General features: G+C 37.2%; 1 protein-coding gene across 3 annotated transcripts in view; it reads right to left on the minus strand.

The window, feature by feature from the left end:
• TTBK2 (tau tubulin kinase 2) overlaps window positions 1–26,063 on the minus strand; it is a 133,602-nt gene that overhangs the window by 12,848 nt on the left and 94,691 nt on the right. For all 3 annotated transcript variants that reach the window (XM_028505502.2, XM_036032247.1, XM_036032254.1), the window contains 4 exons: window positions 18,284–18,441; window positions 10,393–10,609; window positions 7,210–7,421; window positions 4,684–5,272 (listed from right to left, as the gene is read on the minus strand). In XM_028505502.2, the coding sequence (XP_028361303.1) occupies window positions 4,684–5,272; window positions 7,210–7,421; window positions 10,393–10,609; window positions 18,284–18,441 (1,176 nt within the window). The remainder of the gene's footprint in view (window positions 1–4,683; window positions 5,273–7,209; window positions 7,422–10,392; window positions 10,610–18,283; window positions 18,442–26,063) is intronic.

Raw genomic sequence — 26,063 nt, forward strand, 5'->3', positions numbered from 1 at the left:
ATGGACTAATGATCAAGCCTCCTTACTGGCTGCTGCCCCAGCCCATTCCCCCCTACTGGGCTTCCAAAGAGCATGTCACTCTCCACCTTCAGTCTTAGCACAGTTCTTGTCCCACCTCAGCATGGCAGCATGGCAGGCCAAGGCCCTTTATCAAACCTCACTTTTTGTGGCTTGTTTCAGCATCTTTTCTTTGCCTTAACCTTCCTGACCATTTATTTAAATACTCTGAACTCTTGTGTTTCAAGCTTCTGTGCTTTTGCATATGCTGTATTCATACCCCTGCATCTCCCTCCAGCAAATTTACTTATCCTTCAAAGGTCTCTTATTTTGAAGTGCTCTTTAACCATCCTAGAAAGATTTTAATTTTCCTTTCTTTCCCACTTATGAAAGTAATGTATCTTCACTGTGGGTAAAAAAAAAAAAGATTAGAAAATAAAAACACCCAACATCGCACTCCTCAGTCCAAGGCGGATTCGTCGGTGTCCTCGTTTGTGCACACAGCTCCACTACTACCCACTCCACGTTGTTAGATGTAGGCCTTCACTGCCGACCCGGCAGGTTCCTGCCAACTGTTTATCCCTGTGGTACAGTGTATCCCTGAGATACAGCACAGCCTGGAACTTAGCAGAAACTTAAAACTGAAGGAATAAAAAGAAGAGCATTAAGGCAACACAATCAACTGCTAAAATGAATTTTATAGTACTGGTATTGGTATTCCTATAAATGTAGTCAGAGGGATCTTCTTAATAGATGCTAACAGACAGATTAAAAAAAAATTTACCTGACTTTCTTTTTGCCCTGCTCTCTCTTTGTGTATTATTTTACACTCTCTTTCTTCTCAATGTCTGAGAAACAGGACAAGGAGGAAAGTCTTTCAGTATGTTGACAATCCCCTGGTGTGAGGAACAAAACAGGGTCAAATCTATCTGCCATCTGACTCTTAACAGATCATCTCACTGTCCTGAGGCCTGGTGCCATCAGTGTAAAAAGGAACAAAAATATCCCCCTGTTTTCTCCACAAGAGTTGCAGTTAGGATCAAATATGGAAGTACTCTGTAAAATACGTCATTGGGCAAAAGTAGGTTTACAGTTGTTTATATGGACAATAATACAATTCAAACCAGAATAAACTCTGTGTTTCACGTACTCACAACTATAAACCTACTTTTGCCCAGCCCTGAATAAATGTAAGATAAGACAGTGGCCAGCCCCTAAGATGGCCCCCATGACTTCTGCCTCCTGGTATTCATACCCTTCTACAGTCCCTTTCTCCACATCGTGGCCATACCGGTCTATGTGACCAAAGAATACGAGAAAAGTGATGGTAGTATGCCTCATCTGAGATGAGCTTATAAAAAAGACACTGCAGCTTCTACCTTGATGGAGGTGTGTTCTCGCTACCAAACTCTCCCTCCCCCATCTGTCTCTTTCTCTCCTCACTCACTGGGAAAGCCAGCTGCTATGTTAACTGTGGAGAGGCCCATATGCTGAGGAACTGAAGCCTGGTCCCTAGTTTCCTAATAGGAAACTACGGTCTGACAACAGTCGTGATAGGCTTGGAAGTGGATCTTCCCATCCCAGTCAAACCTTATAAGGAATTCAACCCTGGCTGACAGCTTGACCGGAAACTCATGAGAGACCCTGAGCCAGAACCATTAGATTAAGTCACTGCAGCATTCCCAACCCTCAGAAACAGGGCTGAAAATAATAACTGTGGTCTAAAGCTGGTAAATTTTAGATAATTTGTTATACAGCAGTAGGTAACAAAGGTGCTATTATTTCCCAATCACATTTATACTATTTTCAAAGGTAATAGTAAAATGAAACATTGTCTTTCTAAAGAACTATCTAGAACCAAGAGATCATGTGGTACAATCTGCCATAATACACTGTAAGGATATTTCTATATTACTGCTTCAAGTACAACCTTCTCCCTACCAAGAGTGATTACCGATGTCACATAAAACAGGTCACATTCTTCCTCTAGTCCCTGCTGTTCTGGACCAGAGGCTAGATCTCTTTTGGAAGCAGTTCAAGTTACTTTTTCTTCTTTGTACTTGTTCATTTATGCCAGCCTGATTTGGTCTCTCAATTAGCTAATGAAAACAGAATTTAATATAAGCCAATACTTGGTCTTATTTTACCATATTGATGAGCATCATTTTAGAAATGACTGATAATGGGCCAATTTCATCACTGTTTACCCTGGGGAAAATCTAATTTGTAAAAAACAATTTCTTTTCAATGTAACAAATTTATCTTTCAAAATATATTTTCTAAAAATTTATAGATGCTATTTGATAATTAGTGATTTCATGTATATGGATAAGAGAAGTTCTAAACAAGGATCACAAATAAGTACTAAGAAATAGAGAACTAAAGAGTGCTCACGTTCACCCTGGCCAGTGTGGCTCACTCTTGGTTAAGGTACATGCCTAGGCTACGGGTTCAGTGTCCAGTTGGGATGCATCCCCAGTTGGGGCATATGAGAGACAACTGATCAATGTTCCTCTCTCACATTGATGTTTTTCTCCCACTCTCTCTCTCCTTTCCTTCCCCTCTCTCTAAAATCAATAAGCGTGTCCCAGGGTGAGGATTAAAAAAAAAGAGAGAGAGCGCTGAAGTTCATATCAGTTAGTTTAATATGCCTTCTTTGTCTATTTTATAGTTCCTACATGTTTTAAGATATCAGTACATTTTTCCTTCATATCATAAAAAAGAAACAAACCTCAGTGAAAAAGACACAGACTAACAAACTATTTCCCATCAAAAGATATCTTAATTTAAAATACTCATATAGAATGGTAATATAGTTTATCATAACATCCAGCCTAGAGCATATACTCAGCTGCAAGAGATCTGGAGAAACTACTTGGCAGTACCCAATGTGCCTGTGATAAGTTAAGGAAGTGGTAAATCTGCTTTGTAAAAATAAACTCTGAATTTAAGTCTGAACAAGAGAACCAAGATAAATATATTTTATACCAAGCCCCCAAAATGAAGGAAGTGGTAAGTTTAATACCTTAGACATAAGTAAAAAAGTGATGCAGCTGACATTTCTTTAGAGACCTTCAGTTAAAAAAATATTTTAAAATATTTTTATTTAAAAATATTAAGGTCAAACTTATTAAATATACAAATACAAGTCTTTCAACAACTTGACAGAGAAAATGATGCAGATAGTGTAAGAGAACCATGAGAACAATTTCTGTGGACAGGACAGCATTGATGGGAGGGAGCCAAAAATACTAGAAGAAATGAAGCCATGGCTTTAGAAAGCCCTTTGAAGGGAAGTACATCCAAATGCTATTGGAAAAATACCTGAACAACAGTGAGCATGTAGCACCTAGAATCAAAGGAAAGAAGCAATTGAATCTGGGAAGGTAGCAAGAGGGACTGAATGGAAAAGGAAAGATGGGTGGAAAAGGGATATAGCGTGATAGGGTTGTCTCTAGCCCACAGGGTACCCTTGTACAATTTGGAAAAGAATGCTCTTCCAAGAGAACGTAGCCCTAAACAAAGATGCACAGTTTTGCTCACAAAATTTGGGCTGAATTTCTACCCTATTTCCTTGGCTAGGCATTCAGTAAGCAACTTGTGTAACTATACAAAGTTGTTTTGGGAAAGAAGGAAAGACCAACTAGCTGATTTTTAAAAAAGAGGTAGGAATTTATTCTCCTATTTTGTAGTGCAGGTAAATTTGTACAGAACTATTCACAAAATCAAATTTTGTTACCTCTTCTCAGTGTTTTACACCTGTATGAGGAATTGTGTTCTAGTAAGAAAACATTTCAGCCTGGGGAACAATGTTATTTCTGGTGAGGTGAAAAAGGGGGTTGCTAGATGATGACGGAATGGAAGAAAACTTGGTATTTCCACCCATGTAAGGACACATGTACCTGCTGGTGCCTAAGATTTCTGTACAGTTCCTTTATGTCTCCATATCTGGCCTTTCTGGAGCTCCTGCTACTCACACACTCACAGGGGGCACACTGCTTTACCAGAAACAACAGTATAACAGGAGTCTCCAGAGAGATGCCCAAACTGAGAGTAAATAGTAGTTTCCTCAAAATGTTCCCTTGCGGAAGACCTGTACCACAATGGCCTTCATCTGGTCGTTAACATGCAGATTCCTGGGCTTGCTCTATCCCAGAACTACTGAAGCAGGAGTTCTGGAAGTTAGCCTGGGACACTGTATTTTAAACAATGGACAGCAAAGCTGTAAAACAACTGCTTAAGAGAAATGTAAAACATGAGAAATGTCTAAGTAGAGGTTATAAAAGAGAAAGGGAAAAAAAGAACTAGACTTAGCAACAGTATAAAGTACAACCCATGAATGATTAACTAAATGCCTTTTTCACCATATTTCTAATGTAGATATAAATATCTAGAATTATAAGTCTTTTAAAAATCATATTACATACGCACACAGATAGTTCTTGTGGCCTAATTATCAATGTCATTCTGAAATTACGTTATAATGACATTTTGTAGATTGAGCTGGTATCCTGACAGGAAACCTCCAAATTTCATCCTGGAAGACCGACTAGTCCAGACGTGACTCCCTATACCCATTTCCTACTTAGGCCTCTGCTGAAGAACCTTAGCTGGTCAACTGTTAGCCCTTTCCTAATACCGCCTCACGTGCACAGCAGAGATGAATGACAGAAACAAATCGCTTACCGCTGTAAGGGGTCCTTCTGCTTGTGCCTCCATTGGACTTGTGGGTGTTGCTGCAATAAACTGACCAGCAGCTCCAGCCTGGAGTTCTAGCCTATCTGTGTATTGTTCTAAAGCAGCAGTGGCAGGGCACTCCCCAGAAAGTGCTAAGATCACACCTGAGGTTTCCTTCTTTAAATGAACATTTTCTGCCCAAGGACTCAGCTGGAGCTTTTCATCTTGAGGTGATTCCTCTAGGACTTGAAGTACTTCAGGCTCTTCATCAGAAGGGCTCCCCGTTGTTTTATGGCCTAAAGCCTCATTTGTCCTAAAATCCCGAAGATCCTGCTCCTTGTCCACAATCACCCATTCTTTGGAATCAACTTCCTGTTTGCAAGAACTCAAGTTAACAGCTATAAATCCATTGCTGCCACCTCCATCTGCCTGCTCAGGGGTGTTGGCAGAGGCAGGTTTAGAAGCATCTGGAAGATATTCTTCATCATAGTTCCAGATGTGGTCAGTACGGGCCCCAGCAGGAACACAAGGCTTATGAAGCAGAGCGGGAAGAACAGATTCCTTTCCTGCACTGGAATCTTTCTGCATTTTCTCCAGGCTTAAGAAAACAGAAAAGTTACTCAATTGTTCAAAGGTAATACTTGCTGCATACCCTATTAGCTCTATACAGAACTAATATTCACACACAGATTAGAGAAGAAAAATATGGATAAAGCACAAGGAAAGTTTCACAGCTTGGTAATACTCTTCTCCACTCATCTTAGCCCTGTTTTGGAAGATGGAACCCATGGGAGGAAGATGGCTCCCCTGCTGGGCTGCAGGACAGGAGAGCAGCCTAACTGGGTTGATTTATATGATTCACTTCATGTTTGCTTTGTCAACTGAATCACACTGCCCTCTGCTTTCTCTGAGCGACTGAGAACAACTTACTCAAGGGACTTTTGCCTCATCTGAATCCCTACAAGAGGTAAGTAAATAAGCTAGTGGAAATAAGGAAAATACTTATGAAGTTGTTTGTGTCTAGAGATGTATGTAAATGTATACTCATTCGATTACACTCTTTCAGAGGCAGGCTTTGAAGCAGAGAAGGTGCTGTACCTGCTTCAACCACACACGTCCAGCCCACTAAGCCCCCAGAACTCCATATATGGTGGTGGGGGTGGTAAGGGTGGTATAAGGTGGTATAAGCTTCAGGATGCATTTTCAGTTTTGTTGAACTAAGAGGCAATTGACATTGTATATACAAATTTCTCTGCTGCCTGAGGGGCAGGCAACATAGTGTGACTGGTGGTATTTGGCTGCACTGGCTTCTCAGAACTGTTCTCATGTGTAGGGAAGCAGTTTAAGCAATACACTTTCCTTTCCTTAAGTTGTAATTACATACTTCAATTCCATGTCCACTCTAGGTTCTAGCTTGAGTTCGTTTTCTTGGGTTATTTCTGTTTTCAACTCCGTCTTATCTCTCAGCTCTTCCCTTAGCATGGACTCTCTTTTAAAAAATCCCATTCTTTGGTTAGACTAATTCTTTACCAAACTAAGCTTTTATCCCTATTGCACCTTTATGTTTATTCCCAATCTTAGCCACAACTCAAAATGTTTATACACTGCTCCAACCCTGGTCCACCTTTTTGAGCACATCAACACGTAGGCATGAGCTTACATCACACAGCTGTGAGACAGAATGATTGACATGAGAAGAACACACGTATATGAAGGACTGTTTAAAATGGAAGCCAGACTGAACCTGACCAGAGCAGCTGAACTGTCTTTGGACCTAGCAACCACGGTGTCAAATACACAGCCTTTTTAACCTAATAGTACGTTGTCAACAGTGGCCACGAGGGATGTACACTGAAGAGTGTGACTATTATCAAAGTCACTCAGGTCTTAATATTATTGAAGCCTTCTATAACTCATAAATATATCCTGAAGTATTTTAAAAGTTTAGTCTGTCTTCTGTTATCAAAATTTAAGGATAATGGCCTCATAACCATGAACTGCAAACAATTATTAGCATGTATGACTTGCTAAATTCCACCTTTCCTTCTCTCAAGTAGATTGTGAGCTCTCTGAAGCTCTGTATCTTTCCTTTCTAGGTAGACAGATAAACTTATTCATGTCTATTTTTCCTATGGCACTTATTCACAGGAGGCCTCCATTAAAATGAATTGAATAGCCTCTTTCCTGCTTAATGCCTTCTCCAACTCTACACTCCACCTTCCCCATTCCAAATAAAAGCAATCACCTTACAAACAAAACCACTTCAAAATGTTCATTTGATTTGTATCTAGTATTATGAAGTTACCAGCTCCCACTGCTCAGCTTCCAAAGAACTTGTAACAATATTAGGAAACAATTCACATAAAAATCAGGATGATAATTAAAACATGGGTGAAGATGAGAACTTAAATCAGTGCTACAAAAAATACAAGAATTTCTTACTTGAAAGACTTCACATATTAGAAATAAATAAACATTTTAAATAATAATAATATCTCAGTAACTTTTTTAAAAAGAAGAAAAACTATTTTATACCAGGTCTCAAGAAACTTGTCAGTATCTGGCTTTGGTTCCAGTGTCAGATGTTTTTCCAGCTCAAAACTGTGGATAGAACGTAACTTTCGCATCAACGGAACATCTCTATCTGCCTGAGTAATCTCTGAGCGGACACGAATCGGTGAACCTAGGCTTGGAGCATTCAGAATACCATTTGCTTGACCATGGCTATTCTCCTCTTCGGTAGTGGCCTAGACAAAATATGAAAGAAAACCATGAAGAACATTCCAGTTACTATACATGGTAGCAATCATTTGAGTCTTTCAATAAAATATAAGCAAGTCATAGGATGTGTTCTCAGAAGACTGGGATATTTGGCTAGTTTATGTCATTACACACTTGTTTATTTACTCTTTATTGAGTTTTATTAATTTATTCCCAGTTTCAGTATTATTTTATTTTTTATATTTTTGGTACAAAGATAAACAGTCTAAAAATGTTTAACAACCTTTGCCTTTTGTATGATGTCTAACTAGAAGCTTCTAGGACCCCATGCACTAAACTAAAACTTGGAAAGGACATTCTCTTTGAGACAAGTGGTTTCACAAGATGTAGGAGAGGTTGCCAAGCCTCAATATCCCCTGCTGCATTCCCTCTCTAAAAAAACAACAAGAAGCTGTGTAGAGCAGAGGGCTGCTAAGCATGAGGCAGTGCAGAGGGGTAGAACCACCTAAGCACAGATGCCTACAGCAGTGCAATTATCAGGGAAATTAAGACTCACACCAGTTAGTGGAATGAGAGAGGGCAGCAGCTGAGACATCTTTTCTGAGAAAAGACCCTGAAGAAGATGCCCAACTGGTCTTAAAGAAGGGGTACACTTTGGCTACCAGCAGAAGCAAAAGGCAATCTTCTCTAAAGGGAGGTTTCTTCACTCCCCCAATTTAGGTCTATAGAACTCCTACCAATTATTAATTAAAGAGTAAAACAATAAAGACAAACACATGAGAAGCATGCCACCATGACTAAGAGTCAGCAGAAGTGGTAATTTTTTAAAATATAAATAGCCCCCAAACTTCAGCTATCAAACTTGCTCAAATACAGAATATAGAACAGCTATGCATAAAATGTTTAAATAAATGAAGGTCATTATCACAAAGATCACAAAGGATTATCTAGAATTAACTGATGAACTTAATATTAAATATTCAACTAACAAGTTAAACAAATTAGCATAAAGGCCAAAGTTATTAATATATTAGAAGACATAGAAAAATTACCTAAAATGAAGCACAGCAACAAAGTGAGAAAAATATGAAAAAAGATATTAAGAGATATGACAGATAGAATAGAGAGGCATAATGTATGTTTCATTGGAATCCCAGAAAGAGAGAACAGAAAGAATAAAGACGTGACAATATTTAGCCTGAGAATGGCTGTGTATCTCCCAGAATTGATTAAAAAATATGAATCAAAGATTCAGAAAACATAAGATATCCTAAGAAGAATAAACAAAAGAAATATATGCCTAGTCATATTGTAGTTCAAATGCAGAACACCAAAGACAAGGAAAAAAGCTAAAAAGTAGTTGGGGAAGGAGGAAAGGTGGAATGATCCTCACAAAGAAAAAAATTAAAACAGCAGACTTCTGATACCAATAGAGGAAGCAAGAGGAAAAATATGACCAATAGATGAAGAGGATGTCAATCAAAAACTTTGAATCTAGCATAAACTATCTTTGAAGAATAAAGCCAAAATAAACACATTCACTTCTAAGTAAAAGTTCAAAGAGTCCTCTGCCAAAAGACCTCAACTAAAAGAACTTCTAAAGGAACTATCTGAGAAAAAAAAATGAGTCCAGGACTTCCAAAAATGCAAGAAAATGGCAAACATTTTTATTAAATCATGTAACATTACTTGTATGAAAAAAACAACAACACCAATAATCTGAGTACCTTTTTAAAAAGAAGGAATTAAAAAACAGAAGAGAATTAACAGAGATTAAATAGTGATGATGGGTGAAAGAGAACTAGTGACTAAGATCTATGCCTGTGCTATGCCATTCTCTCACACACACAGACTCCATAAGGGCTCGAACTAGACCGTTTTTCCCCATAAGGACAGTTTGCTCCTGCTGCCATAAAGATGGCACAGCTGACATTCCGAAAATCTGACACTGACTTTCTGACAACGTTTTCATTCGTTAGTCCTGGATTACTATTAGTCCAATAGTGCTTTTCAATAGCCAGACCACAGTGCACCTTATCACATCTATGCAGAGAATGCTTTTGCAAATGACTCCCATGACTGCAAGGATACACTGTCAATTTTTTAGTTATACCGTTTAATAATGTAGTATATATTATCAATGGGCCAAGTTCCTCAGAAGTGATTCTTTTCAAGATATATTCTCCATTCCTAAAGCATGACTAGCCAACCTTCTATCAATCACGTTAACAGGTATGAGCTCAAAGTCTTGTTTACACATCTAAAAACTTAACCTCCTTTGCCTCTAAGCCTTTATAAAACCATAGGAAGCACCAAAACACTAACTGATTTCTAATTTGTTGTCCCTCTATACTATTTATCTTCATGTGATCTTCTGTGTGAAAATGGAAATGATAAGGAACAGTAAGATCAGAGAGAAATTTAGGAAAAATCTGCCCACAGATTACTAAAAATTAATCATTTAATTCAGAAGTCTGTTCTCTCTCTCCACACTTGCAGGTGAACCTACTTGCAATCCTAATGAAGAAAAACTCATGTCATTTGTTCAACATCCACTTTGTCAATTTATAAACAGTTTGTATGATGCTTCCAACTTCCAACCCTCACTTCCCACCTCCACATTGAGAACAGTTTCTGAATGGGTTCTCAAAGCTCCATCAATCCACACCAAAGGAGGAGCCCAGGGTCTTGTTACATTATTTAGAAAGACTATTAACTGCTACAGAGATCTCGTCTTTTTGTCTCAACGTCTGGTTATTTTTTTTAAATGCCTTTATCTTGTCCACAAAATACAAGATGAAGATTGATGTTTGGTGTCCAGTCTTCAATGTTGTGGACAAAATTAGCTAAAATATTGCAATTACAAATATAAAATAACTAGCAACATAATGTTCTGTCTCCTCATTCAAACTGAGAATCATTATACTTTGCTAAAGAAATAGGAGAGCAATAGTAAGCACACAGACAGTTATCACTTACTATGTAAGAAATACACACCTTACAGATCCCAAGCTTTATCTTGTTCCTGTTGGCATCCATCTCTTCCCAGACATCCTTCTCCTGGGGACGAGGGTGTCCCAGAGATCCAGGCAATTTATCTGGTGACACACCAACAGGGATGCCATTCTCCCCATCACTAAGCTGTTCATCTGGAAACACTTCATCTGTATTTTCTCTAAGCAAGTCCCCTGGGATGGGAGTGGCATTGGCAATTCTAAAAATGAGGGGTGAAGAAAAGGTAGACATTAAAAACATCAGAATCAAAATTACTGTGAGACTATTTTACATTTTGTTTCTAAAATTAAAACAATGAAGTCTATAGATCATTAAGAGAATAAAAGAACACAAAAAACAAAAACAAAAACCTTAGAAACAGGTCATGAAGAATTCTAACAAAATAAAACTTCTACATTTTTATCAACAGAATTTCAACCTGATTTAAAAACAAAAATTCTAATATATAACTCACTGATTTAACAATTACTTTAAAAGTTAGAAATATTGGTCTATTGTCTAACAAGTCTTTCTCAATCTTTACCCATTTCTTTTTTAAAATATTTCATTTATTTATTTTTACAGAGGGGAAGGGAAAGTGAAAAGAGGGAGGAGAAACATCAGTTTGTGGTTGCCTTTCATGTGCCCCCTACTGGGGACCTGGCCCACAACCCAGGCATGTGTCCTGACTGGGAATCGAACCAGCAGCCCTTTGGTTCGCAGGCCAGTGCTCAATCCACTGAGCCACACCAGCCAGGGCTCTTTACCCATTTCCTTAGAGGACAACATAAACTATAGACAGGAAAGTGTTAAGTATCATACTGATATAAATAGGAATCATAAGTTATATGTTTTAATAGGGTGAAATGTGCATTTATTTTTTCATTTAGACTTTTTACTAATCCATGCAAGGCCCTAAGAACATAAAGATGATAAAGGAAATTCTTGCCTTCTATGGGAAACTAGAAAATTCACAATTGCACCAGTTTGTACATTCTGCATGAACTGACCAGGAACAATACAGAAAATATAAATCGGCACTTTCTCTATATACTTCTTTCAAGTAACTTCATGTCCTGTTTACACCATGGTTGGTCATCTCTCCCTTAGACTTCTGGCCCATGAAGGGCTTTTCTAGTTCTGTTATCACCCCACTAAATGATCAGGCCCCTGACAGCTCTAATGTTCCAGAACTCTACACTATACTCAATTTCTTTTAATATTTCAGTATTTAGCACACAATGAAACTTTTTCTTAAAAGTGGTCTGGAACATTTAAAAGCAGAAAAACCAATCTTCAGTAGATTACACTGACACAATTATCATGAGTGGTGAAACAGGTCATCTCCTCAGTGAACCACTCTACTGGCAGCAGTTACGTCCTGGCCAGGTGGCATAAAAATGTCATGCTGTGAGAACCTCAGTCATTTTTCAGGTACTTGTTTCACCTGACTTGATGACCACCTTCACTACCACCTCTCCCTATCAAGGTCAAGGTTAGAAGATGTACCTCTTTATCAATAGATTAGAGGTACATAATCTAGAAAAGCACTGACCATGGTTCCCAGGAAGAAAAAATTAAAGCCTTTGTAAAGTAGAACCTTATAAGAACATCTTTAGAAGGTAGTTTGGCCTAAAATCATTCAAATGAAAGGATTTACTATAAAAATAAAGTTCAGAAATAAGTTGACTATTAAAAGATTTTTCAGGTGTAAATTCTTTATTTATCGATGCAAGGAATTACAATGGATACTAACATGTATGTGTTACGTGGTAGCCCAAATGTTTATCGAAAGAATTCCCTCTATTCCTGAGGAGAGGGACTGGCCAAAGGATAAACATTTGCGTTCAGAAAGCTCAGCCCCACATTTCCCCCCATTTTAATCACTCAGTGTTCTTCCAAATCCTTTTTTCCTTATGCCCAGCTACCACTCTGCTTCTTTACAACTACCACAATTCTTTGGCATTTTCTTCTTCCACACCTCAGGAGACAAACCACACCTCCACCCTTGAAACTGCTTTTACTTTTACTGTTTCCCTTGTATCTCTTGTGCTTCCATACACCACACACTTCATGGAATTCTTCCATCTTCAGCACACACGCTGTCTTCCACATATCTCAGGTTCATCTCTGCATTTATTTTCTCATTTTTACTCCTGATATTATTTTCTTTTAAAACTCTGATCCAAATCTGGACTTTGAGAAAGAATTCCTTTCCAGATAAATTATGTTAAGGAATAAGAATGAGTGAGAAAGTATATGTGGGAGTATTTTTAGCACATGGCCTGTTTTTGCAGGCAAGGTATAAATTATAGAAGCAGATTAGGGAGAAAGGTAAGGTGTATGGGAGAACTAGAAAAGTAGTAAGTATGGACATCCTTTTTGTATTCCCTTCCCCATAATCTAAGTCAGGGGCTGGCAAACTAGGGCTTGTGAGCCAAATCTGGCCCACTCACCTATGTTTCATTAACACAGTGTTATGGCACACAGCCACACTCAATTGTTGCCCTGTATGGCTGGCTGCTTCAGCACTACAACAGCAGTGACAACAGAGACAGAGATAGCTGAGCCCACAAATACTTATCTGGCCCTTTAGAGATAAGGTTTGCTGACTCCTGATTGAAAGCATTCTCCTACCTTCTCCTGGACTTACTTTCTCCTACTAAGAAATTCAGAGTTGTGGAACATACATTATCACTTTTTTTTAACATTGATTCTCTAAGGTTTTCCAGTTATTCCCCCATATCATTTAGAGAATTCAGAGGTCAGCAAACTTTTTCTTAAAGGGACAGGCAGAAAATGTAGGCTTGTGGGCCTTTTTGCCCCCAGTTCAGCTGGTTTAAATTCCATGCAATCTTTAAGCTGTGGGCTAATATGTATTATACAATTCTCGGTTTGCCTTTTTAAAGGCACTTCAACTTATAAATACCATGCTAGGGGCCCAGCAGGGGAAATAAGACCAAGTTAAACACCCAATCATTAAGTTCCTACTCAGCCTCTGGCCAGCAGCTGTAGCTCGGCCTCTGTCTCCTTGCTCTTCCTGCTCACAGGGATATCCCACCAGACAACACCTGTGCACTGAACAGCATGGGCCTAATACTTTGCAGGCATGATTCACAGATAGATAAATAAGTGGGCAAAAATATCATGAAAAAAATTCATGAAAGATATCATGAATAATTTGAAAGTATTGTCCCACAAGACATTTATTGCTTACAAAGAGAAAACGGTAACTTGACAGTGGGGAAATTTGGCTACCACGACCTTAACCAGATTATCAACATTAATATTATCAATAACAAGACACATGGACATTATGTACCTCCATGTTTAATGTCATCAATTTTTCTCTGATCTTGGCTTTAAGTGTATCCCACAGACAATTAATATACATCCCACAGATATAGTATATTAATTATCATTATTTTCCCTATAATTCCAGTTTGTATTTTCCCTTTCACCCGAGTAGTTTAACAGGTTTTTAAGTTTCCAGGTGGAAGGGCCATTGCCATTTTTATCAGTAATTTCTAGTTCTGTTGCAGTGTGATCAGATAGTATAATATTTCTGCTTTATTACGGAACTGATATTTTTTCTAAATGACTTAATAACTGATCAAATTTCTAATTTACTGATTATAGAGAGAGAAGAAGTGAGGGGAGAAAGAGAGAAATGTCAGTTTGCTGTTCCACTTATTTATGCATTCATTGGTTAATTCTTATATGTGCTCCTACCAGGGATTGAACCCATAACCTTGGTGTGCTGGGATAACACTCTAACCAAGTGAGCTACCTGGCCAGGCCTTAATAACAGATCAATTTTTGTGAATGTTCCTGGGGTATTTGAGCAAATGGTTACAATCTCTATCATCAGGGTGTAGTTTGAAAAAATATGCATTATATCTACCTTATTGACCATGCTCTTTGTCTTCTATTTCTTATTTGTTCACTTGATCTGTCTCAGACTGAGTCAACTGTCTATTAAAATCTCCCATTACTAGTGTGTTTCTATCTATGCCTCCTTGAATCTCCTACAGTTGTTGCTCCCTAAAGGTGACTGTTATAGTTCTGGTGACTAAATATTAATAAATACTATATCCCACTTGTGAACTTTGACACTTAGCATTAAAAGGTACCTTTCCATCTTTACAACTTTTCATGCTTTTTGGTCTTGGTCTGGAATTCTACATTGTCTGACATCAGGATCATTATTCTCTTCTTACTGTTTCCATTTTTTCCTGGTATATCTTTTTCCATCCCTTTCTAAACCACTTTTAGTTTTAGGTGTGTCTCTTGTATTAGCATAATTACAGCTATGGAAACCAAACTGAAAATCTTTTTAATAGATGAGGTAAATCTATGTATATTTATTGTTATGACTGATATACTTTGCCTCAACATTGTCATAGTATTTTATAATTATGTGTATTTTGTTAAATATCAATTTTCTTACGGTATTTTAGAAAGTTTGCCTTTTTGTTCTAACAGTCACCTGTGGACACACCTTTTTAAATGCTCTTAGTCCCTGTTTCTTATTTAACCTTTTGCTAACGAGTTTCTCAGTTTTAATTGGTATTGTTTTGTTTTTCTTCTCCAGAAACTTTTACACTAGGAATCCTAGTCCTCCTCTGTCTGCCTCCCATTTGCACTACCCTTTTCTCTAGCTCTTTTAAATGATTTTTGTATTTTTTTTCTTTTAAAGCTTTTCCTCTAATTTTATGCAATGTCTTTTATTATTCACTTGTCTACTCTTCTTTGGGCACATTTTAATTGAATTTATTCAATTCTGAGATACCCTTTTCTTCCATTTTTTCCTGACTTCGAACAATTCTCATTTCATTTCTTCCCCTGTTTTCCTTTTCCTTTTCTCTCCCTCCCCCACCCCGATTTGTGGTCTATTTCTTTCTTTTAAAAAATATTTTTAAATTTATTTTTCAATTACAGTTGACATACAATATTATATTAGTTTTGGGTATACAACATAGTGATTAGACATTTATAGACCTTACAAAGTGATTTTCCCAATAATTCAATGACCCATCTGACATCATACAGTTATCACAGGATCATCGACTTATTCTCTATGTTGTACTTTACATCCTCGTGACTATTTCTTATAACTAGCAATTTATTAAACGCTTTCACCTTTTCCACCCATCCCAGAGAGGGGGTTCCTATTTCTATTCTTAGTTTTTAAATTTCTGATTTAAGGTTATTATCCATATCTTCATATGAATAAACATATTTAATTCCATTTTGGGTTTTGTCTTATCATTTTCTTTTTTGTTTTCGTTTATAGTTTTCTTCTTCTTGGTTGTCTATTTGAGAGGAAATTTCCATAGTTAATATGTATTAGATTCTCTTTTCTGATTTTTTTACTATAATACTTTAAGGAACTTTAAAATCTGTTTCTTGTTCATTTTTTGTGTTACTGGAGTGTTTTATAAGATTCATAGTTTAATTAGTGCCCACTTATGTTAATATAGCAGAATCCAAACATGCAAGTGGATTTTTATTCGTTTTTGTGGTCAGGGTAGATATGTATCCTCTGTATAGTTCTTGTTTCTTGTATATAGCTACTTTTTTCCCCTCCTTTTGCTCCTTTGCAATTACTGATTTATTGCCTTTCAGCTCCAAATTAATCCTTTTTGCCTGTTCCATGAAAGTGCATCTGAGCCCTTTAAATATTCCCCTCTGCCTGCTGGCAAGGGAGCTTTGTCAGTACAGAGCACTGGGAAGAAACTGCAGGAGAAAAGTGCTCTGCTTTGGGTTCCAGTGAATATAGCTTGGCAAGCTTCTCCAGCCTGCGTGGCTTTCCCTGGTGCAAGGCTCCAGCTGCATCACAGTATCTTTAGGGCCTATCTCACACAGATAGCAGCAACCAATGGCTTTCCCGAGCAATCCCCACTACTCAGAAATTTTGTATAGTGTGTGGCTAGTGAAATACCCCCAGTAAATGTTACCCCAGAGGGCAGATTTCCACCAAGTTCCAGAGGGCAGATTTTCAGCATATTTTACCAGTGTGGCATCTGAGCAACTTCCTTGCCATTCAAAGAGGGACAGACATACATTCTTCAACAAGATCAGTACCTCAGCTTGGGAGCTCTTTGTTTGGATGTTTAGTTTCAGCCCTAGGAGTAGGAGTTGCACTTTATATTTGCTGTTCCTGTATTCTTTACAGTTCTCTCTATTTCTTACTACTCAATCCCAATTACTCCAATTCTGTGTTACAGGTAATGATTCTTTATATTATCTTTCCGTGTTCAAATTACTAGCTAGTTTCTCTTTCCTGATTGAACCAAAATTAATACACGTTTTTTCTTTCACAACTCAACTAACAAAGGGCACTTCTCCCTTCTTTTTGTCTTTTTTCTTCCCCAAAAGCTATGTGTTTTGAATCATGCATATTTGTATTTCCCTTTAGTTCATGATCTGACCTACTTGGACATTTTTTAGTATTTCTGTTCTTGGGATGGATGTAGTCTAGTGTTGGTCTTAGATCAACTTTAAGTCCCATTGCTAATTCTCTTCCCCACAGTTTTTTATTGATCTGCCTTTATAAAGCCTTGTGGTAGGGTTGGGTAAGGAAGGACCACAAGAGATACCACACAGGGACTTAATGTTTTATTTTTTCTCTTTTTACTTAGTTATTTTGAAGTTTGGTCATCCTTGGTCTTCCAATTATGCTAAGGACATGGTTTTGGTGTAGTTTTATTTTTTCTTTTGTGTTATTCTATCTTATTTTAGGAGAAAACATTAGAAGACGGGAACTTATACTGTCTTCATGGACTTCAGCTATCTTGAAGTCCTATCACCAGATTTTTCCAAGTTGGAGCTTATCTATTTTCTAACAACAATTAAAGGAGAAGGAGGACAAATGCACTAAAACAAGAATCAAAATTTCTAGACAGCTCAGGCTCTGTAACTTGATCTATAGAAACATTTATCCAAAGCTGGATGATTCACTCAGTATCAGGATTATTTCCCTCATTTATAAAATGGGGTGGCTGGGGGTCCCAAACTCAGGTAAGCATGAGAAATATCTTATATATATGGACTTCTGTGCCACATCCCTAGATTCTGACTCAGGAGGCCTAGGGAGAGTCCTATGAATAGGTATATTAAACAAATATCTGTGGTGATTCTGATGTAGCTAGTCAGGGTCTCACATTTAAGAACTCTTAGACTAGCTAATCAAGGACGTGTTCAGTTATGAGTCCATGTAAGTTTTTCTGTTCAATAAGCTCTAGTGATCCCATCTTTCAATATAAAATCAAAGCAATGAATTAGTGATAAAAAGTTCCTATGAGTTCACACTGTATGAGGATCTTTCCTATTTTTTTTTAAACCAAACAGTTTAAAAGTAACCAAAGCAGATTTAAAAAAGGGTCAGAAAAACAGACAACCTGCCTCGCCAGAGGCAACTATTTATGCAGGTAGAGAAAATAAAACAAAAACCCAAGAAGGTGAAAATACAGCATAACCTGTTCCTAATACTCTGAAAATTAAATCATTCTCTTAAGAGAAACAAGCTACATGTTTTGTTCCCACTAAACTTAAACACAATATAATTACATACAATTGTGACTCATTCTGTCCAGGGTCCCATATATTCTTTAGAAGTAAATGCAACAAATACTCCTTCTTATTTTAAAGATGAGAAAACTGTAAATCTGACATCAACTAGCCACACAGCTCTAAGCTCCCATCTCACAGGATGATCTGTAAGCACTTTCTAAGAAAAGTAAACCTGAACAAAAGCATATATATATGAGAGCAATATTAATTCAAGAAAATCCATAGGCTTTCACCTACATCTGAGGGAATCTGAATGAAAACATTTTTGCTAATACAATGCCTCCAGGGAAGGCTGCTAAGTGGGCTGCTGAGGACATACCCGATTGCCGCAGGGGTCAAGCGGGTGTGCAACTGAGGAGTGGTGGAAGTAGTGGTGGTTGTCAGGGAGCCATCAGTTCCGGTCTTCTCCCAGTCAAAAGGGTCACTCTCAATTACTCCAAAGGTTTTGATGCTGTTGTCAAACACGGATGTAAGAAGCTAAACCACAAAGAAAAAAAACTAGAGTAAGCCAACAGTAAACAAAGTCACTTTATTCTTTAAAAGAAAGCACCCCAGACTAAAATTAGTTTTATAGGTTTTTTAAAACCTAATGATATGAAGAGGGGAATATGAATAAGGACTATATTTAGATGATGATGTTGAATTAATATTAATTTTTCTCAGTGAGGCACTGGTCTGTAGTGACGTAGTAGAATGTCTTTGTTCTAGAAAGATACATAATGAAGTATTATGTATAAAACCTACTTGCAGATGGTTTAGCAACAAAAAATGTATGTTGTATATATATGTGTGTATTCAGTTTCACCATCAATGTGATTTTTCTGTCAAAACTGGCATTTTTATATGGTTCAACTTAAGTGACCAGTGTTAATAGCTAGTATGTCTAGGTTAAGGGATATACAGCAGTTCACTATGCTTTTTACCAACTTTTTTTGTGAGTTTTAAAAATTCTTAAACTGTGTTTGTATACACACAATTATCAAAAAGATAAATGCCCTACTATTTGATAATATATATAAATTCAATTATTTTTGCCTTTAAATTCCAAAAGTCTGATGTGATCTTGAGAAAGATCTGATAAAGATCTTTCTTTATGGTTTCTGACAGTATGAACCATTTTCAATTTTATGATTAGGGCCTCATTGTCTCTTCACCATTTCTCCTACTCTGTTATCTTAACCTCAGAGATTTATCTTATACATTTCCCACTCCAGACCTGAAATCAGCATTTCCTCATTGAAGGATTTTGTAAAGGTATGTTTTAGGTTTTATAAAGATTACTCTGCCTACTAAGTGGACAACAGATGCCAAAAAAGGGGTGAGGATGAGGGTGCTGGGAACAGATGATCAGTTATGAGGTTACTGAAGTGAACCAGCCAGGTACCCATGGTGATGATAAAAAAGTGGTGGGATGTGGATATAATGCGTACAGCCAACAAAACTTGATTGATTAGATGAAAACTACGAAGGTAAAAAAAGCAAAAAGTGTAATTTACATTTCTGTCCTGAGCCACTAAGTAAATGGTGGTGTCATTTACTGAGATGAAACGTAGTGAGTTTGAGGATTGGGATACTGAAATTTTTATGGAGTTTAGGGACGAATAAGGAATACAGGTACAAGTTGACAGTCATCAGCATATAGATATTAACAGGTAGTATTTGAAGCTATAGGACTGAATGATAAACCTAAGGAAGTAGGTAGCAAAGAGGCCCAAGTGCTAGGCCTAGGGCATTCTAACATTAGATGAAAAGAGAAAAGGGACTTGGCAAGGAAAGCACAAAATGACCAGTGAGTGAGGTAGGAAAAACCAAGTGTGTGGGTTCTAGATGCCAATTGAACAGTCTCAACAAGAAAAGGGTCAAATGCTATCAACTGTAAATTTTTACTATCTCTGGTTATTTAATTCATTTGTCTCTCTTCATTCACACAGTAAGCTCAATAGGTCAGTATATGTCTGACCTTGCTCATTATCATATCTAACAGAATGCCTTATGTATGAGTGTAACACTGGTATCTGAAAGAATATCATATATTTGGTCACCTGGATAATCAAAATATATTACTCATATATATTTGATTTTTGTCCATAGTTCCTGGCTTTCAGCCCCCCAAACCACTGGAATTTCCTGAGAGATAAGAGCAATAAGAGAATCTTTTGTCTAACATTTGGCCTGGTCCTCAGTTTCTGAAATTACCTCAGGACCATAAAGGTGAAACGAGTGTCTTATTCATAACAAGCCCCCTTCCTACACAACTGGGTTTATATGTTAATGAGGTGAATTTTATAAAGCACTGAAAGATGAGTGCTGGTCACCAGAAGAACCCACAATGTGATTCAAGAGATTGGCAAAGGCGTAGTTATAAATCTGACAATTTCAGTCTCACCTCTCTGGCCTGAAGGAAAGAGAGGACTAGAGGTTGAATCAATCACCAATGGTCAATGATATAATCATCATGCCTATGTACCAAAGCTTCTACAAAACCCCAAAATGACAGGGTTCTCAGAGCTTCTGGGTTGGTAAACATATGGTAGTGCTGACCAAATGGTGCCCTTACAGAGGGCATGGAAGCTCTGCACCCATTCCTTATGCATCCTGTCCATCCGGTGTTCCCAAACTATATCCTTTGTAATTAACCAGTAATTTAGTGATAAAATTGGTTTCCTGAGTCCTAGAACTGTTTTAGAAAATTAACTGAACCCAAGGAGGGGGTTGTGGGAACCTCTGACTTACAGCCAGTCAATCAGAAGAGTAGGTAACAACCAGGATTTGCAACTTGCATCTGAAGTGGAGGACAGTCTTAATAGGGCTGAGTCCTTAATCTGTGGAATCTGATATTATCTATCTCTAGATGGACAGAGTTAGAATTGACTTGAATTGTAGGATACCCAGGTGATACCAGAGAATTGCTTGGTGGTATGGAAAAACAAACCAAAACAACCCATGTTGGAATTGTTGGCACAGAATCCTTAAGTTACTCTAAAAACATTTCAAGAATAAATGTTTATTTCTAATAATATTTGTTGAAAGATTCATATAACCCTACCTTTAATTTAGTCCCAAAGGAAAAAAAAATAATAAATGTACAAAAGGAAACTAAAAAGATAAAAGAAATTGGGAAAGACATAATTATAAAACCTGATAATTTTTATTTTGGTCATATATTTGTTAATTTTTAAAATATTTTTTTCATTTTTAGAGAGGGGGAAGGGAGAGAGACATCGATGTACAAGAAATACATTGCACAATACATTGATCAGTTGCCTCTCACACACTCCCAACTGGAGATCTGGACTGCAACCCAAGCATGTGTTCTGACTAGAAATCAGACCAATGACCTTTTGGTTCACAGGCCAACACTCAATCCACTAAGCCACACCAGCCAGGGCACTGTTGTTAACTTACCTATGTTATAGCTTAGACTTTCCCAAAATGTCAGAGGTAGAGGGTGTAGAAAACACAAAGGAGGAAGAAGACAGATTGAGATTCAGCATATAGGAATTGAGTGGCAGATCTTTGACCTCTCTTCTGATTCTGGAAATCGAGGTTCTCACAGGCTCTCAAAGAGCGAGATGTATGCTTCCTAAAAGTGGAGTTCCTACACATGAGGCAACAACTGTGTTGTTGTGTGAGAACTTAGACCACTCCTGCTAAATGCTCTGCATGAACCTGGCTGCAATAGGAATAATCCTAAATAGTTTTTATGCCAGATGTCCTTTTACTTTTTAAAATATTTTATTTATTTATTTTTAGAGAGGAGAAGGGAGGGGGAAAGACAGTGAGAGAAACATCAACGTGTGGTTGCCTCTCGTAAGGTTGCCCTTACTAGGGACCTGGCCGGCAACCCATGCATGTGCCCTGACTAGGAACAGAAATGGCGATCCTTTGGTTCACAGGCCAGAACTCAATCCACTGAGCCACACCAGCCAGGGCTATGTCAGATGTTCTTTTATCATGGAATTACTTTCTTATAGTTGTCATAGTATTATATGTCTTTGAAAATATAGTTTATGCCATTGGGCCTCAAATAAGAATGTAGTATATGCCAAAGGGCCTCAGTCTCTCACTAAGATGGTGATACTGAAAGACCAGCATGAGGCAGAAGGATAGAAGGCACAGAACAAAAGAAAAAGAAGGAAAGCTAAAAACACTGAGGCACTAAATTGTCATATTAGATACAGCCCTGTAAATACTTTAAAGAACAAAGCATTTCTGAAAGTCCTAGCCACAGCAATCAGACAAGAAAAAGAAATAAAAGACATCAAAATTGGAAAGGAGAAAGTAAAACTGTCATTATCTGCAGATGACGTGACACTGTACATCAAAAACCTTAAAGGCTCCACCAAAAAGCTACTAGATCTAATAAACAAATTTGACAAAATATTAATAGCAGGGTACAAAATTAATATTCAGAAAAAAGTGGAATTTATATACACCAATAACAAGCTATCAGAAAGAGAAACTACAGACAATTCCATTTACTATTGCAACAACAAAAAAATAAAGTCCCTGAGAATAAATTTAACCAAGGAAGTAAAAGACCTGTACTCAAAAAACTATAGGACACTGAAGAACTTGAGGAAGATACAAGTAAGTAGAAGCATATACCATGTTCATGGACTGAAAGAATTAATATCATTAAAATGTGCATACTACCCAAAGCGATCTACAGATTCAATGCAATTCCTATTAAAATACCAATGGCATACTTCACAGATCTAGAATAAATATTCCAAAAATGTATATGGAACCAAAAAAGAACCCGAACAGCCTCAGCAATCGTGAGAAAGAACAAAGTAGAAGGAATCAGAATACCTGATATCAAACTATATTACAAGGCCATTGTAATCAAAACAGCCTGGTACTGGCGTAAGAACAGGCATACAGATCAGTGGAACAGAACAGAGAGCCCAGAAATCAACCCACGCCTATATAGTCAATTAATATTTAACAAAGGAGGCAAGAGCTTACAATGGAGTAAAGACAGTCTCTTCAATAAATGGCATTGGGGAAAGTGGACAGGTACATGCAAAAGAAAATGACACTAGACCACCAACTTACATCATACACAAGAATAAACTCAACATGGATGAAAAAACTTAAGTTGCAAAACCATAACAATCCTAGAAGAAAACATAGGCAGTAAAATCTCAGATATCTTTCGTAGCAATATTTTTGCCAATATGTCTCCTAGAGCAAGGAAAACAAAGAGAAAAAACCAAATGGGACTACATCAAACTAAAAAGCTTCTGCCAGCAAAAGAAACCATCAACAAAATAAAAAAGAATATACTGTATGGGAGAACATATTCACCAATGATACATCTGATAAAGGGTTACTTTCCAAAATATATAAAGAATTTATAAAACAACACCAGAAAGACAAACAATCCACTTAAAAAATGGCAAAAGACTGAATACATACTACTTCAAAGAGGACATACAGATAGCCAAAAGATAAATGAAAAGATGCTCAATGTCACTAATCATTAGAGAAATGCAAATTAAAACTACCATGAGATAGACCTCACACTAATCAGAATGTCTATCATCAATAAATCAAAAAAACAACATATACTGTTGAGGTTGTGGAGAAAAGGGAACCCTAGTGTACTGCTGATGGGAATGCAGATTGGTGCTGTGGAAAACAGTATGGGGTTTGCTCAAAAAATTAAAAATGGAACTGCCTTTTCACCCAGCATTCCACTTTTGGGAATATATCCTAAGAATCTCAAAACACCAATTTGAAAGACTATATGTACCCCTATTTTCATAGCAGCATTAATTACAATAGCCAAAATGTGGGAACAGCCCAAGTGACCATCAGTAAATGAGTAGATAAAAAAGATGTGGTATGTTTACACAATAGAATACTACACAGCCATAAAAAAAAAGAAGGAAATCTTACCTTTTGTGACAGCATGGATGGACCTGGAAATTATTATGCTAGGTGAAACAAACCAGTCAGAGAAAGATAAATGCCATATAATCTCACTTATATGTGGAATCTAATGAACAAAATAAACTGAATGAAAGAAGGTGAAAGGATTAGTCAAAGAGTATATATGCATAACTCACAGACAACAGTGTGGTGATGGCCAGAAGGAAGAAGGGTTGGCAGCTGGGTAGAGATGGGCAAGGGGGTCAGGGAGAATGGGGACATCTGTAATAGTGTCCACAATAAAAGTAAAAAACAACCCAAAAAGCATTTCTAATGTAGCAAAATAATTTTCTAATTCAGGACCAGGGTGGTTCTAAATCCTAATGTTTGACATATAGAAATAGGACAAGTCAAGGAGTCTTTGGGGAATGGAGAGGGAGGGAGCTGAATTCATTATATCATCTTTGGCTAAAAAAAATAATAAAAGAACAACAACAAAACCCCTCCCATTCAGTTATTCAAATAGAATAGAGAACAATATAAATTAGTCACCTTATAAATTATATATATATATAAACTTGTGGTCATCTATTTTTAACCCCAATATAATTGAGAAAGTGCTTTCCAATCAGAACAAGAGGTTACTGTGGCAGTAATTCTCAAACTGAGAAGGTATTAGAGCAAAATCTGACAAAACTTTCCAGATGATTCTGACATTTCCCCTCTAGGAAGGCATGTCCCATGTCTCTCCACTAAGAATCACTGGGAATCTAGTATACATGTAACTCACTTACTTTATTTAATAATATATTCTTAGAAATACAAACTCATCTCAAGAATCTAGGTTTCTCAAATTAGGGCAACAGGTACTCCCAGGGGATGCAGCCATATGTCAGAGAGGGTTTCAAGTCGCCTAATAAATGTGGCATAGCTTCCTGAAGAATTTTACTCAGAGGTAAGACATTTAATATATTTTATAACACAGTAAATGAAGTTAAAAAGCAAAATTCATATGAACCTTTAAGATAAATCAGGAGAATGCACAGAAATTTTGAATTTATGGCTGATACTTCAAGACTATTCCCAGGCCTCTTGAGATATATGCTCATACTTTGCTGAAATAAGAGAGACTGGTGAACTAGTGTGAGAAACTGTAGACGCATAATATTATCAGGAAGGTGAATCTTCCTTGAATGAAAGTATAAAAGGGGAGGAGGATGGGGAAGAAGACTGAGTAGAAATGGAAAAAAGAGGAGGAAAAACCCGAGGAAGGCGTGAACAGGCAACAATGCAATATTATTTTTTATTTAGTACTGTTGTGGATTATCTGTGTCACTTTCCCTTCTACTTGTATTCATGAATAAGAAAGAAGTAGTCCACAATAAAATGATTTTTCTAATGCAAATTATTCAAAGACACACACAAAAGAAGCACATAAAGATCAGGTACATACGTCTGAGTGATGAGATTTTAATAATTTGGATCTTCTACTTTTCTGTAACTTCCAAATTTTTATAATGACTATTAAATAATGAGAAATAATATAACCATCAAAAATACAATTAAATAAAATAGCTGTATATGTAAGCATGTGTACGCCACAGAAATGCCTGGTGCTAGCTCCCACCACATGAAATATCCTTATTCTTATAGCAATTGATCATCTGACACAGACCTAATGTCTTAGGGAAGCACCAACTCTCCCTTCTCTAATCCTTAACACAAAAGCAACCAATAGCTTTATGATATTTACTTCCCCATGAAATCCCAGTTGTCCTTTCAAAGAGAATGCAGACTAAGTTCAGTCTTTACAAAAACAAGAATTATTTGTAGTATGATAATGAGGACCCACTAAGAATCCTGATACCCAAATGCTCAGTCAATAAGTGGTAAATTAATGGATCAATAAAACACTAACCAGCAGAGTAAAATGACAATGCTGGCTTGGCTGATTCAAAGATACATTATTTACTGCAAAAGAAACTGACTCACTTCAGTGGTAAGAAGATGCATTAGAGGAAAAGAAATTAACATGGTCTAGACTACTCTCCTATGCCAGGGCTTTTTAGCAGCAGAGGTAGAGGAGAAAAAAATTGAATTGCACCCACAGTTTGGAGAACAGAACCAGAAAATTAGATTAAATAAAGAGAATGAGTTCAAGGAGCCCAAGGTTTTAGCTATTTTCACCACCTATATAAAGATATAGAGAAGAACTCAGG

This window comes from Phyllostomus discolor, chromosome 1 (genome assembly GCF_004126475.2).
Source record: "Phyllostomus discolor isolate MPI-MPIP mPhyDis1 chromosome 1, mPhyDis1.pri.v3, whole genome shotgun sequence".
Classification (NCBI taxonomy): domain Eukaryota; kingdom Metazoa; phylum Chordata; class Mammalia; order Chiroptera; family Phyllostomidae; genus Phyllostomus; species Phyllostomus discolor.